The sequence below is a fragment of the Rhineura floridana genome, chromosome 14, assembly GCF_030035675.1.
Source record: "Rhineura floridana isolate rRhiFlo1 chromosome 14, rRhiFlo1.hap2, whole genome shotgun sequence".
Classification (NCBI taxonomy): domain Eukaryota; kingdom Metazoa; phylum Chordata; class Lepidosauria; order Squamata; family Rhineuridae; genus Rhineura; species Rhineura floridana.
In genome coordinates, this window is record NC_084493.1 from 7771982 (window position 1) to 7788572 (window position 16591).

Below are 16591 nucleotides of genomic sequence, written 5' to 3' on the forward strand. Positions count from 1 at the left end.
TCTTGATATCAACACAGACTTTGACTTCTTTATCAGAAATGGGTGCCTGTGGCTTTAAGTGGCCCAAGCGTGACAAAAACTTGGTTTGGAGTGAAGGTTTCCAGAATCTGAAGTAGGAGATAATGAGACCTTTTTCCTTCCTCCCGAGTTGAGGCAGGGTTAATTCCATTCTTAACAGGATAAAAATAACTACTGTAGTACAAAGAGGGCAAATGTTCTTTTGTTCTGAGCTTAGAAGATATGCTTCAGAGTGGTGGGATGAATTCAGTCTAGTTCTATGCGAGTTTTTCTGTTAAGACACAGACTGAACATTCCAGAATGCTTCTAGATTAAAATATAACACATACCCAAACAATACGATTGCTATGTGCCTTGGAAACAGTCAAGAGCCTTGCTACAGCCTCTGGCTTCTATGGACTTAGTTAATTTTTTTCTAACATAAGATAGTTTTTAAAATCTGAATTTACTTTTTCTGGATTTGCAAGTAGAGTGCTGAGGCATGTTGGGCGAAATGTTTGTATTCTGGTATGAATGCCATAAGCTTTCTGCATCTATTTATAGCATTCAATAATTTATAAAGGTTAAATGTAATCCAGACTGTAGTGTTAGCATTTTCCCTGCTGATATCACAGTGTAGAAGACTGGCAAGCTTTGCCTTGTTGGAGGTTTGGGAGGGTTAGTAGCTTCCAAAGCCCTGGACAGCAGGGCCATGTATGGTTAAGTCCATATAAGTATCCACCTGATTGGTTAGACTGTACTGTAAGTGTTGTGACAGGTGTTGCCGAAAGCTACACCTGTTTTCCCTGTGAATGCTGATTTAGTGGGAGTTCCAGTCACTGTGTGTGGGACTTGCAACGCCATGCCAAGTAACCTGAGCAGGAATTATATTTTAATGATGACTTGTGATCCTTACACAATTTGATATTGTTACATGCAATGCTGAGGGTACTTTGGAGCTGTTAGGGAAGAAATTAAGCCAAATATTCTGTAACTTCTAACAATTACAGTTCTATGGAAATACAGTTGTCTCACAATTTGATCTGGTTTTGTTCTTCTACTGTTGCCTTAGAAGTTAACTTAGTGCAGGTGAATGCCTATCTTTGTGTACTGATTTTTCTCTACCAAATATTCTAGTGTCAGGTTTTGTGTGTGTGTTTTTAAATAAAAACTTCCAAGAAAAGTATGTGTGCAGTAGGAATAAATGGAAGGATGTAAGAAATTGGTTTCCTCAGAGCTCTGCAGTACTTCTTTACTTGTTCATAAATGATCTAGAGTTAGAGGTGAACAGCAACACTAAATTGTTCAGGGTGGGAAAAACACAGAAGGGATTGCACAGAGCTCCAAAAGGGCATAGCCAAACCAGGAAATGGATATTAAAATAACAAATGCAGTTCAGTGTAAGCAGTGTCAAGTGATGGACAAAAATGCTAATTACGCATCTACAGTAATGGGGGTTTGAAGTGGCAGTGACTAATCGGGAAAAAGATTTGGGGATTGTTGTGAATATTTTGAGGAAAATGTTGACCCCGTGTGGGGTGGCTGTGAAGAAGGTGAATTCCATGTTAGGGATCACTAGGAATGGGATTGAAGAGAGAAACTGCTGAAAACGGTGGTGCAGCCACACTTGGAATATTATGTACAATTCTTATCATACCTCTAAAAAGACACTGTAGAGCTGGAAAATGTTCAGAAAAGGGCATCAAAAATGATCAAGGGGCTGGAGCAACTCTACTAAGAGGAAAAATTACACTTTTGGTGAGTAAGAGGGAAAGGGACATGATACAGCTATAGATATAGATATATCTACAGATATAGAATCATGCATGGTGTGAAAAGAGTGGATAGGGAGACGTTTTTCTCCCAGGGTCATCCAGTGAAACTGAATGGTGGGAAAGTTGAGACAAATGAAAAGAAGTACTATTTCATACAGTGCATAGTTAAACTATGGTATTTGCTAAACTATGGTATTTGCTACTGCAAGATGTAGAATGGCACCAACTTGGGTGGCTCTAAAAGAGAATTAAATAAATTAATGGAGGATACAGCTATAAGAACGTAATAGTCATGATGCTTACATTACCTCCAGCATCGGAGGCAGTACGCCTCTGAATGCCAGTTGCTGTGGATCACAAGCAGAAGAGGGCTATTGTGCCCATATCCACCTTTCCGTAGGCAACTGGTTGTCCACTCTGAACAGAACGCTGGGCTAGATAGGCCGCCTGCAGTCTAATCCAGCCAGGGCTAAGACATTTAAACAAGCTGTAGGTAGCTGTTGTTGCTAAGAAATTACAAAGCATAATGGCTTGAGATCTCTATAGGTTTGCCCGAAGACCTTGAGAGTTCAACTCCTCCAGTGGGGTTTATAAAGTTCAAATGGTTTTGACTAAAGCTTCCCTCCCTGTATCTCTCAGCAAAATGTTATGGTAATTTAAAGGTGGGTGGAATGGAGGTACTCTGCTCATTTCTGGAGACTGAGTGTTTATTAATTACTTATCAACCAATTGCATTTCTGGTTTGTAAACTATGTGTGCCAAATTTATAGAATGTTAAGAGAAAGTAACTTTACTTCAGAACATACTGTCCCATCTCTGGATTTTTTTTTTTTAATCCTGCAGTTCTAGTGGTAGTTGGCATTTGAGCACTGCTTAGAATACAGTAGTAACTTTCAAAGTTCCAAATCTCAGGGAACCTGTTTCACATTGGCTTGTCTTCTAAGAAACCCCATCACCTTGCAGGGAATTTTTATTTTTAGTAGAATTTCTGGTCTACCAAAACATATTTAAACTTATGTGTTACAGGGTTTTTTCCAGTGGAAGTAGAAGACTGAAGGTGGAGAAAAGCAGCTCAACCCTTTCTACACCTGTGTTACAGCTCAAAAATCCACAGAAAGAACACTTTTTACAGCTTGAGGAGAATACTTTTTGAGCTGAAACAGTGCCAGAGGGAAAAGGATTAAGCAGCCTCTGCCTGCCTAACCTCCCTTCATTCAAATCTCAGGGTGATTTTTGGCTTTTAACTACAAAGCCAAGGGGGGAAATCACCAGAACCCTGTCTAACATGCAGTTTGAGCCTCAGGAGCTCATAACATAAGTTAGTTATGACTTAAGTGGCCATTAGTGTGCCTTGCAAGGTGGATTGTAGCCTATCTTCTGTCCATCCTTGTACTAGGATGTCTTAGTTCACACAGGGCACCAATGAGGCCTACAAACTCTTATCACAAAGCTTTTCTTTGGCTGTTTTGTTATTGCAGGGGAAGATTGGTCATGGTACTGTTTTCTCAAAGTCGTCCCTCACCCCCTGTCTCCTAGAAAAGTTTGAAAATCACTGTGGCAATTATAGAGGGCAGCAGGGAGAGAGCATAGTACTCTTAAACACATACCAAAAGTATCAGTGTATTTGGATGCCATTGTTTAAGTGGCTCTGTATCCACAGTATGTGCCCTCTTAATGCACGTTTGTGATTTGAAAAACAATATGGCAAGTTTAGTATTGTCTGTGTGTGAATTTTCCAATTGTATTTCAGACTTTAAGAAAGAAAGGCCTTAATGGTTGTGAGAGCCCTGATGCTGACGATTACTTTGAGCACAGTCCACTATCGGAGGACAGATTCAGCAAACTAAATGAAGATAGTGATTTTATTTTCAAGCGAGGCCCTGTAAGTACTTTTCTTACCTCCTACTTTTTATTTGTTGATTCTTTTTATTAACTTCATTATTTAGGCTCTGAACAAGAAGGAAAACAGAGGGTGCGACAGCCCGGACCCTGACACTTCATATGTGCTCACGCCACATACAGAAGAAAAATATAAAAAAATTAATGAAGAGTTTGATAATATGATGCGGAATCATAAAATCGCAGTGAGTACTGTGGTATGGCTTGTGCTTTTGTTACATGCATGAGAACATTTTACAATATTTCCTTAACATTGAAAGCTACAACAAAGATAAAGTAAGTTGCTTTGAGTCACTTCTGTGAGAAAAGCTAATAATAGTAGAAGTAGTAGTAGTAATAATAATGTAGTTGTATGAGCTTATAAAGTAGAAAAAGCCATGCGAGATGCATTATTCTGCGACTGAATTCTTGGAATTTCTGTATAAACTCTGGAGTAAGGCACTTTGAGTGCCATACATATGAGCTACAAGGCAAGAGCAAGCTTCTTATGCACTCAGCTTCCTAAGAAGCACTGCTTTCATTAAAGACGTTTCTAGTCACCCAAAACCAAAAGTGTGTGCCATGTGTACTGATTTAGTTGAAATCAATGAACAAGTCCTAGTACAAACCTTTCAAGCCTGAAGAAATACATTCTGCATACATTCCTGTCTCTCTTTTTCTCCATAAACTAGTTGTCTTCCCTTATTTTGCCATGTGTCATCCTTGCTATGTGGAAAAAACAAAAACTCAGCAGAAAGTACTTCACAAATGTTAATATATTTTCAGAATCTGGGATTCCTTGGTACAGAAATAAAATTTCTTTGACGTACAAGTACACACAAACTGTAACTCTGTGAAGTTAAGGCGGTCTTTCTGTCATGATGAATTTTTTCTGTCCCTCACTGAGGAACTTGTTCAGAGAGAGGGATCTCGTATCAGGACTATCAATATCTGTCATAAGAACAATTGATCAGTTTGCGCTTAGCCGTAGTCCAAAAGGGAAGGCAGCTTTGATTATGATTTTATTTTGAAAAACTTTTATAAACCGCTTTGAGGGTGTCTCAGAGCTATAAAGCAATATAGAAGTGTTCTACATAAATAAAAATAAACAAGGTTACAAAACTGTAACTACCCGATTTTGTTGGAAGAAACTGTGGCAAATTGCTTCAAAGTTATTTAGGTTTCTAATAACAGTAATACATGTCATCATCTGCACTTATTTTATTCATTCCAAGACTAATATTCAATATACACCAGAAACTTAACTACTGCTCTGGGTTTCTATGCCTGACACAGTTTGTCCAATAAAGGATCCCTTATTCTAGGTGTTGCATTTTGTAAGACCAAACCAGCAGACAGTTGTGATCATTTGCTTGTTTTAAATAAATTCTATTCCTGGGCTTTCTTCCAAGTAAATGTGTCCAAGACTGATGTGGAAAATAGCTTAGAAATGCAATCTCATAAGAGCTTCTTTATTTTCTCTCCCCCACTCTTTTTTGTGTGCAAAGGCACAGAATTCTCTTTCAAGAAAAACTTCCTTATCCTGTGTTGATTGTTTATGCCCTTATTTTTTTTCTTAATCATATGATTTCAAGAGAATTTTTTAAAAAGGGCTATGGCATATTACTGTCTTAAAATCAACTGCTGCAGGAATTTTTCAGTGCACTTTTAAAGGCAAAATTCTAACTCGTAATGGTGTACTGCTCAGAGGATGACATAAAACACACTCAAATTATAGTGAATTGTTGACCAGTCAAACTATAAGGAAGCTGCTGCTGTTGGTTGTCATTTTATATTGTACCATCTAAGTACACCATACTTGAAGAGGAGAGGCCCCTCCCCTGAGAAAGTTACAATCTAGAAATTGACATAAGTGCCATACCAGAGGTAGCTGGAGGCAGTGGTGAATAGAGGAAGAATATGCAGTTATTTTGCTTACATGCATTTAGGCATACTTGAGTAGGTTATGGGAACTAGAGACCAAATGCTTCTCACAGGTTTTTGAGGAGGGATTTGAAAGAAAGAAGGGGTCGTATAAGTTGACAGGTTTCCTTACATGTACTTCATTATAGTGTGATTTTTTTTTACCTAAATTACATTCCTTCAAATCCAGTCTTAATCTAAATTGCAAAGAATTACAGTTTTAGAAATAAATTGATAATAGCATAACTCGCATTAAAAATGTAGGAGCCTTTCTGGAACTTAGAACATGGTTGTATTGAAATACATCATGTGTAGAATCAGATTTGCCTTAGAACTTTTAAAGTTGATATTACAAGTTTTAAATTAAGTTTAAAAGTTAATTATTGTATTTTCCAGTAACATACTTTTTCCCTCCTATCGGCATGCTTAAGTGTCCTAAAATGCAGTTGTTTGATTGCAAACATTCTGGAATAATAAAAAAGTTTAATTATTTTGAAAGTTTGCTTGAAAGTAACAGTTGGATGCTTATAATGTCTTCCATTCTGTGTTTGATACATTTTATAAAATGTATCTCCCATGTGGTGAATTTGGAATAATTAACTGTAGTTCCTGATTATTTCTAACCAGTTTTGAGAGTACTGTGTGTGGTTTATATGTAATAAATTTCACGCTTTGCATTACATAATTTAGAAATGTGTGTTCTGTAAGTATGCTCTGAGACTCTTTTTATAAAGCAGGAATCTATCAGTGTTTTGATTAAAACTTGAGGAAAGTGTCACTCTTTAAATCTAGCTCACATGATTTCCCCCCCGCTCTTTTCAGCCTGGGTTGCCTCCGCAGAACTTCCCAATGTCGGTCACTGTTCCTGTGTCCAGCCCCAATACTTTAACCTACAGTAATCCTGGGAGTTCCCTTGTATCCCCAGCATTGGCAGCAAGTTCTACCTTGACAGACTCAACCATGCTAACCCCTCCTCAAGCCTCATTGCATCGAAATGTATCACCTGGAGTTCCTCAGAGACCACCAAGTACAGGCAGTGCAAGTAAGCATGTCCCACCACCCCTTCATCAATCTTTCACTCTCTATTTTGGTACACAACATTATCAGATGGAGTGAAATAAATCTTTTCGCCTCTGTATTCCTCAATTAGGTGGTATGTTATCCACATCAGATCTCTCAGTGCCAAATGGAGCTGGTTCTAGTCCAGTGGGTAAGTTGTGAAGTTTTGCATTTGGAACACTGCAGCAGCTTAATTGGCTTACGAATGAGGACAAAGAAAAGCAAAGCTAGATGAACAACTCCAGACTGTTTCTTAGTGAACTGACTATTCCAAGTAGAAGGAGAGGATGTTCATTGCTCTTTAGCTGCAGCAATTGCTTATGTTTGCTGTATATAAGATGTTCTTGCGTATATCTTTTTTGGGGTGTCTAAACAGAAATAAGTGTAGAAAATTGGGTTACTCCAAATTTTGGGATCCATAGTTGTAGTGAGACTTGAATCTTCCTAATAGTTTCTTCTTTTTAGAACTAAGCACACTATTGAAGAGAAATAACTACAAAGATAGTAGAGCCTATAGGTGCATTTTCATGTCTCTGTGTAACTCTGGGAATGTGGCTTTTTGCTTTTATCAGACAACAGTTTGTGTAACTTTCTATACGTTGTACTGAAAAGAGCAGTCACCAGAAAGGAAAAAAAAACAATCTCTAGGCTTGCCATGCCGGCTTGGCTTTCGAAGGGGAACTTCAGATATTTTCCTTGCACTTGTTGACAAACTGGAGAGAGGTGCTGCTTGCTTCAATCAGTGTGGAAGCATCTGTGTTCCATTTCTCAAATTACCGGAAGATGGCATGAACACCTGCTGGCAATATTAAATGCCCCCTCACAACATCATTTGGTGGGGAGGGATCACTTAGCCCAGAATGGAGAGCATAGACTCCTTCCTGGGAAAGATACTGATCTTCCTATCAGTGGTATTGGAAAACTGGACTTTATTATAAGTTAAAATGTAAACGTCTGGAAGTCCTTTGGATCCAAAGACTAAAGTGTATGTAAGTTTGAGGTTACAGCTGGCACTCTGCTTGTGGAAAACTGAACCTTTTCTGCTTTTGCTCTAGCGTTCTGCAGAACTGCTCAACTTTACTGAACATTTAGGCAGTTCACTTACTACTTATACAATCTTTATGAACGACAGAATTGGCAATGATGGTAATGCTTAGTATTTATATAGAGCTCTAGAATGTTTTACATACGTCCTCTGTAGCCTTATTGAACTACATTCTAAGGTTGTTGTATTATGCCCATAATGCAGATGCAGGAGTGGGCTCTAAGAATGGCTTGTCTCTGATAGTTGAGTGAGTTCATGGTTGAATTCATACTAGGGCAGTTAATCTAGCAGCATTTTAAAGCCATCAGAAGTGAAACTGTGCCACTTCCTGGATCTTCTTCCCACTCCTAGTAGAAAATTTAAATGTGTCACTTTAACTCTTGTAGTTGGGGCATTCAGGTTTTGCTGTATTACTGAACTATCAGTACACGGTATTTTGCCAGCACGCTGAGACTTGTCAGTTATTCCAGTGACATACTGTGGCAGGTGGAAATTAACCTTGGCTATCCTAAAAATGTAAACTGCAATCTAGCAAATACATTCTGAAGGAGGATTTTCTTAAATTGGAATATGAACTAATAACAAATGACAGCATTTGTAATGATGTAGTCACATTCTTTTATTTATCTAAATATTTTTAGGCCACTGTTTAGGGCAAAGCCCTTGCAAGGTGACTTCCATAAAAATATAAATGCAATATACATAATAATCATAACATACAAAACATATCAAATTTACAAAAAAAAAAAAAAAGCAGTGGACATTCCGTAACAGTCAGAATTATACTATTTAAATCAGTTTCAGCACCATTTTTCATTCAGCATTGTCATAATGCCTTAAGAAAAAGCAGCATGGAATAAGTGGATCTTTAAAGCCGTGTATTGATAGTGGCATACACACTTCTATTGGAATAGAATTAAACAAGTCGGAGGCCACCACTAAAAAGACCTTTTTCTTATGCACACTAACTGAATTGATCTCAACAGCAGGTATGGGCACATTCATACAGGTGAAGGTGGTCCTTAAAATAATGTGCCCCCAAACCATGCAGCCTTTCCCAACCTTTGGGTTACCAGATGTTGCAGGACTACAATTCCTGATCATTGGCCATGCTGGCTAGGGCTGATGGGAGTTGTAGTCCAACAGTATTTGGGGACTCGAAAGGTTGGGAAATGCTGATTTAGAGCATTAAAAGTGCCCCCAAAATGCATGGGTAGCCAGTGCGAAGGGTATAATATTGGTGTCGCATGTTCCAACCTGATTGGCCACTGTGGGAACAGGATGCCGGACTACATGGACCATTAGCCTGATGCAGAAGGCTGCTCTTATGTTCTTAACCGCTGGATCCCCAATTAACACCTAGGTGGACACATGTTTGTTTTATTTATTTACGGACTATCATTTTATAAGGTTGCCCAGTAAATAGTCCTCTGGGCAACTCCAACATAAAATGACAAAATGTAAATAAAAATACATTATCATAAAAATAGGATGTGGAAGTGGCAACATGCAAGCTGCTCTTCCATTGATTGATCCTGCTACTCTGCTGTAATATTTGAAAGCCTACTGGCAGCATCAGTCTCATAGGTCCTTACCACACAGCTGGATGATAGTTGAGTGGTAAAGACCTGTGCAGTTGTCATAGCCACACGGTGGTAAACCTCTTACATTGGAACAATATAGGAACGTAGGAAGCTGCTGTATACTGAATCAGACCATTGATTCTTCATGTTCAGCAGCTCAGGCAGGCCTACCTGCAGGTGCTAAGGATTATTCCTGGGACCTTCCGCATTCTGACAGCTGGTATAGCACAGTGGGGAAGAGAGCCTGGTTGGGAGTCCAGAGTCTGTGAGTTCAAATCCCCGCTCGTGTCTCCTGGGTGTCAAGGACCAGCTAAGGATCACCCCACAGTGAGTGGCTCAGGGGTTACGTGCCCTGTCACTTGTGCAGCCATGGGCAAGCTGCATAGTCCCAAGGAGCCCAGTTGCCCCCCAGCTGGCAGTTGTGGACAAGGAAGGGGCTGGCTTGTGCAGCTGTGGCAAGCTGAGCAGGCCCTGGCCACCTGGGGAGGACTAGCCTCAGAGGGAGGCTATGGGAAACCCCCTCTGAATACCGCTTACCATGAAAACCCTATTCATAGCATCGCCATAAGTTGGGATCGACTGGAAGGCAGTCCATTTCCATTTCTGCATTCTTCCTCCTAAACATTACAGAAATACTGTGGGATTAACCTACAGAAAAGTGGTGTCACATCACTGCAGTAACATCTAAAAAACACTGTAATTGGTTAAAGATTTGAGTGTGATCAGCACCTCCTTTAGAAGCATGGAGAGGTTAATCTCCAGTGGAAAATAGTCATTCTTTGGTTGACTCAAGGATGAGCATACACTAATATCTGTAATTAAGGCTGAAGAACTAGTCATGTATCAAATGGTTTCTCTCTTCTCCATCCCAGAGTATATAAAATGCTTAAGAATGAAATTTTGTGGACACTTAAAGCGGGAAGAGAGACAAGACTGTATTGAAGTCAAAAGTGAAAAAGGTTGTTTCAAAGGATTTTTCATTTAGCACTTGTTTTAAAGTATCTGTATTCATATTACCCAACAATTAAAGAATTTCAACTTTTTGCACTAATATACACTCCTTCATAAAGTTTTAATACTTAGATCTAAAGTTAAAATATGTGAAAGCAATGTGTTCTAACATTCAGCTTTCTATAATTTATGCTAGGCATCAATGAGCTAATGGACTCCCTTTGAGGCATTGTGAAGCAGGATCAGGGTTTTATAGTACCTGGGAGAGTGTTATCTGTCCCACATGGCATGTGCCTCTTGTCTGAGCCAGTAGCACCATATGCAGCTTTGCTAAGAAAACTCAAAAGTTGCACATTTAGTAATGGGTAGGTTAAACGGGTATTGTGTGGGAGAGCACAACACCAAGCACAGGCATTCTTCATCTCAGAGCAGCATCAGTTTTCATCTAACCTTTGCCCCTTCAGATGTGGCTAAGCTACAACTCTCATCATTTCTAGCCATGCTGGCTGGGGCTGATGGGAGTTGTAGTTCAGCAACATCTGGAGGGCCATGTGTTAGCCACCCTGGTTTAAACCCTCAGCATTTAAATAGTTATAAGCACAGGTGAAAACCAAGGTAATTGTCCTCAAATGTCCAAATTAATTCTCCATTTTCCATATCCAGTTGGAGTTTAGCAACAAGAAAATGCAAAAACTACAGTCTGGCCAAATTCTACATCACTCCCCCCATTATACCCATGTGTATATACCTGATAACTGATTATTACACTTGATGCATCTGATGAAGCGGATTGTAGTTTGCGAAAGCTTATGCTGTAATAAACTTGTTAATGTTAATGGTGCCATGACGCTTATTATCCAGCAGGACTGCCCTGTTAGTCTGTTGCTGCAAAAACAAAGTATGATTTCCAAGTTTGACCCAGCAGCCAGCAGGGACAAAAGGTTTCTTCCTGTTGCTGTGAACTGCTTCATGAATTGTCTTTTGGCTAGGACGGGACAGATGTTCCACAATCATTTAACATAGATGTACATACGTATTTGTGGATGGCCAGTCTAGTCCAGCATCCTGTTCTCATAGTGGCCAGCCAGATGGCGATGGGAAGCACTCTGCCCCCATTTGTGAATCCCAGGTACTGGTATTTAGAGGTTATGTACTAATAGCCATTGATAGCCTTATCTCCCATGAATTTGTCTAAACTCCTTCTAAAAGAAGTGGTGTCTTCACAAAAAACAACAAGGAGATATTGGAAAAATACAAAATGCTTAGTATCAAAGATTATAGTATATACTTCCATTGGACCCAGTATTTTTTTTCCTAATGAGTTGTTGGTAATAATTTGATCCACCCTTCACCTCAAGGTCCCCGGGTGGGTCACAACAATTTGAAATACAAGATTAAAAACAGTTGATACTTGGCAATTGCAATTTGTTTTAGAGTGGGTCCTAAAATATACATCTCAACTGGCAAAGGCCTGGGTAGGGGTGTGTCTTCAGCATACATTGAAAATTATATAGTAAAGGGGCCAGATGCACCTTTGTGGGGAAGGAATTCCACAATTTAGGGCCTGCCACAGAGAATTCTCCCTCATGGACCACCACTACCTTGAGCTTCTAAGGGTGGTGGAATTGCCAAGAAGGTCCTCTCTGCTGATCTTAACACCAAGAGAGTCTGTAGGGAAGGTGCTGTAAGACAGGAAAAATATATGGCTTTGCTTTAATGGCAAAATTAACATGTTTTATAGTAAAAGGGGGGAAAATAATTGCACTGCAAGATAGTTTTCTAGTAAATTTGAAACCATTTTTAATACTGCAAAGAAAACATTACTTCATGCAATAAAAGGTGGATTTTAATGTTTTAAGGCAACTTTTGTTTTACGGTACCAGTATATTGAAATAAATTCACGTACTTCTGTATTTAGTATATATTAATCAATAACAGCATTTTCAGTTGTGTATATATTCATTATATATAAGGTTTGCGTGTCTTTTGCTCATTTTGGTATTTTATTTTAAAGAGAACAAAAAAACAGTATGGAGGGGGCTGTCTGAACCTCTTGGGGGAGGGCATTCCAAAGCACTGGGCCGCAACTGAAAAGACCCTCTCCTCCAGGAGGAGCAATCTCCATAAGAAATACAGTGAAGTAGGGCCTTGCAGATTTTACTTGCCTCCTTCCATATGAGCCCTCTCTGCATTTCCTGAGATAATCAGGACTCAGGCTGTTTAGGGTTTAAAAGCCCTTTGAATTGGACTCTGATGAATTGGCAGCCTATGAAAACCTTTTCCCAGGGCTGATTGCTCAGTGTTACCAGCTGTTATAGAAAAATTAAAATATATTGAGAGTGTGAGGTGGGATGGGAAGTAGACAGACAGCTGCCACATTTGAAAGGCAAATGTGTCCTACTCTGATAGAGAACTAGGTCAGCATTTCACATGGTTACTATGTAAATAATGTTGGTGTTGTAATGAAGTAAAATAAAGGTAACACAGGAATGTTAGGAGGCAGACTGGAAAAGGAATCAAGCTGTGAAAATGCTTGGATAATCCTCTCTTGGAGGAACATGGGCTGATGGGCCTCTCAAGCTCCATTAAATATAAACCCTATCTGAATTTTATTCTTCTAATGGATTTGTGAGAGTCATGTATTAGATTTTAGAAATTGCTACTTGAAAAAGTATAGGCAAGGTGGTACCACAGAGCATAAAAGCCCACATAAATTAACACAAGAATAAAAACAATTGTGAGGCTGATACCTTTTTATCAACGTAAAAACCTGATCCCTAAACCCAAGAATGTGGGTCTGTCCTTGTGTCTGTCTTCTAAAGACATTGGGCAGACTGCAGGCTCACAGGATCTACTTGGTTTTTCACTAGAATCCTGTGATACATCAACCAGAGCTTGGTCAAATAATGTGTACGTAAAATAAAAGAGTTCTGAGGCCAGGAGTGCACATTCCTTCCACACAAAAATCCACTCCTGGTTACCCCAAGCCTTCTTTGGTTCAGCAGTATAATTTAGAGTGGAGGAGAGGTCATGTTGCTGCTTTTGTGATGATCATGGCTGCTTTGGTCTTCCCTAGTCATCTTGCTGCTGCACTGCGTCAACCTAAGTCATGACGTGACTTAGCATAATGTCCCAAACCAGGCTCATAGTTTAGCTCTGACCAGGCTATCCGTGGGTTGTTCTTAGCTTACAGCTCATGGTTGGTGCAGGAGAGCCAAGCCATGAGCCCGGGTTTAGCTGACCTGGCATGACACAGCACCAAAACAGTAAGGAAGGAATGAGGTGTCAGTCTTCTCACATGGAGCTCATGGGTTTGCATTAAGTCATGATTTGATTTTGTGTGGCCCATAATGGCTTAACCCTAAACTACCTCAGGGAACTAGTTTTCACCAGAGAGGCAGGGTATAACTTAATTAAAAAGTAATGCAATAAAAAAGGCTTCAGGATGGGAAAAGTCGCATATTTAAATACCCTTTTCTGTAATCACTTATGAGTTGTCCAAGCTTTGATTTGTCCAAACCATATACACATTTCCAGTTTTTCTGCTGTGAAATGTAAAGAGAATGACGTCAACAGCCGTAATTCATTTTCAGGTTAACACTGAAGGCAGGCAGTGCTTTCCAGTCATATGTCTTGGTTGTTACCAGATGATGCAGTTTGTATTGTGAAATACAGAGCACGATGATAGAATTAAACAATGTCTGACTGGAAGGCATGCAATTAGGCATATCATATTTAAAATGTTAAGATAATGGAGCAAATAGTTGGCATTCTTACTATTTTTAGTTTTGAATTTACATTACTTCACACAGCAGCACTTTTTCTCAGAAAGACTGAAGATATTAGTAGTAATCATTGCTCTTTGGTTTATCCTGATCGACATTTCCTTTCAAAAAGGAAAAAGTCTTCAAGCCTTTGATTCACAACAGACAATCCATTAGATTTGCTCAGTATATGAAAGTACTTTTAATAATTTTCACAAATTGCTTTTAAAACACTGTTTGGAGCAAAAGCACAACACAACAGCTCCTCTTCTCAAATGCTTTCCCAAGTAACTAGTTCTTTCTCTCTCTCTCTTGCTTTTAAAAGGTGCAAATTAGTGGCTCTGATGTGTGTGCATGCATTTTGCTGGGAAGAGGAAGCTGGCATAGAAAGAGTTACCCTAGCTTCATTTGGGAAAGCTGCATGATGATTACATCATCTTGTAATCATTATCTGCCTCTGGCTCCTGACCTTATGTGAAAAAATCCTGTGCTTTTAGCTGCCCTTTCACTTGGATTTATAATTTGATATTCTTGGTTTACCAAGGTTTGCATCAAGTAAGGCAGCTTGTAAGGTTTTGAAGAACAAATATATTTCCGGATTTAGATAGGTGTTCATGGTCTCTTGAATGGGAGTTGTATCACTGCAGGGGTCTCTCGCTCTCTTTCTCTCTCTTTTTTTAAAGACCATTCATATTACTCTCATCAAGCATGCAGGCAGCCTGTGTGTTAAAGCTGTTCTGCTTTCCCTTCCACACCCAATACAGTCATTTCCTGAAGCCCTTCTTACAAGGGACTGTCAGTGTTCCAGAGGACATTTCATACTCTTTAATGCCACTATCAGACATAAGCTTCTGTGCAGACCCTCACTCAAGCAGGCACACTGTTGTGAAGCACTCTGCCTGCCAGAAGGCAGAGCCATTTTCTAGATAAAGACATCAAAATAGGAAGAAGACTGTATGTAGAGGATCAGCAATACTTTCAACACAAGAGGCACTCTCTCCCCCCCACACACACACACACTCTTTGGTTAACTATGTTGTGCTCAACATGACTTCTCACACAAACAGAACTTCCAGGTAAATATTCATGAGCACATGTGGTTTGAAGAAACTGTTGCAACTAAGGGGGATTAAAGGTAAAGGTGTCCCCGCACTTGTAGTGCGAGTCGTTTCTGACTCCTAGGGTGACGACTTTCAACATTTACTAGGCACACCGTATATATCAGGTGGTTTTGCCAGTTCCTTCCCTGGTCTTTCTTTACCCCCCAGCATATGCTGGGTACTCATTTTACCGACCACGGATGGATGGAAGGATGAGTGGACCTCAAGGTAAATATACTTAGTGCATGGCCTTTTCAGCTCTTTTGTTAAAAGATTTTTGAATAATATACAAGCTTCAAGCAGCTGTCTTCTATGACTGTGTCCAGTGCAGCTGAATTCCATTTTTAATGGACTTTACTGAAGCAGCAGACTGTGATGTTACAAGAAAATGCTAATGCACAGTTAACATTGTTGGTAGCTTAGAGAGCAAGCGCAGGCTGTTATATTGGTGATCTTGAATACTATGGTGCATTAGCCTTTGTCTTAAAGGAGTTGGCTGATGAGAGTAAACATGTGATATGTTCTGCGTCTCAAAGTGCAAGGCAGGCTATCCTAAGGAGATGTAACAGCCTTCTAGGTGAGGTGTAAGCTCTTCCAAGCCTTCCCATATGATGCTTTCCAAATAATTCAGAATGTGAGGGATAAGTGGCTGTGTCCACCACTTCTGTGTCTTTGGACCGCCAAAGGGTATTGTGGGAAGCCTATTTTTCTTAAAGTTGTATTCAATTAAGTCCCACTCAGAGTAGACCCATTGAAGTGAATGAACCTAAGTTAGTCTTCTCTATCAACTGCCATGGGTTTACTCTGAGTAGGATTAGCATTGAATGCTACCCCCCGTGCTTAGCTGATACCTTTTCTCTTGATCCTGTGAAACATACAAGCCTTTGTGGCCCTGATCCTTCCCTTTTTTCTTTAACCAAACTGTTATTTAAGTATGAATAAGATTGCCTGCTTTAGCCACCATTTTGTTCCATCATGTAGCTATTTGTTTGCCTTTTTCATGGCAGCATGCTAATAATTTGGGCATACTATCTCCGAATACTAGTAGGGTTTTCGTTTAATGTCATACAAATGCTGCAGGTCCACCACTCCTGATCTCCTTCCCTTCTGAATCTGGGTGGTAGTTGTTGCATGGGCTGTGCTATGCTATAATGCCATTAACACCGATGTCAAGTGGCATCACAGTACACATGAGCCTGCAGAAACAATTGTGGTGTTGCTACAGCTTTGTCTATAATTCCAGGCTGATACTGAACAGCAGGAGCAAGTTTATGCATGTCAGATTAAGAAACACCTTGAAGTATCCCTTTTGAGGAGTAGTCATTGCTCAGTGGAGGTAGCAGGTATTCTACATTCAGAAGGTTCCACGTTCAAGCCCCAGTCGGAATTAGGTGGTGATGGAGTAACTGGCCTAGTGGTCTGACCTATATTTGTATAAGACCAGTTTCATTGGCTGATATTGTTCTAGTGAATGGGGACAATCTAGTGAGTGACTTACAGCTGGTCACCCTTTAAG

General features: G+C 39.7%; 1 protein-coding gene across 7 annotated transcripts in view; it reads left to right on the plus strand.

The window, feature by feature from the left end:
- MEF2A (myocyte enhancer factor 2A) overlaps positions 1–16591 on the plus strand; it is a 91763-nt gene that overhangs the window by 51770 nt on the left and 23402 nt on the right. For 3 of the 7 annotated variants that reach the window (XM_061595292.1, XM_061595294.1, XM_061595297.1), the window contains exons 4-6: positions 3719–3856; positions 6396–6615; positions 6724–6783. In XM_061595292.1, the coding sequence (XP_061451276.1) occupies positions 3719–3856; positions 6396–6615; positions 6724–6783 (418 nt within the window). Of the gene's footprint in view, positions 1–3522; positions 3655–3718; positions 3857–6395; positions 6616–6723; positions 6784–16591 lie in introns of all 7 variants that reach the window. The other 4 variants (XM_061595293.1, XM_061595296.1, XM_061595298.1 and 1 more) reach the window with 2 other exon arrangements.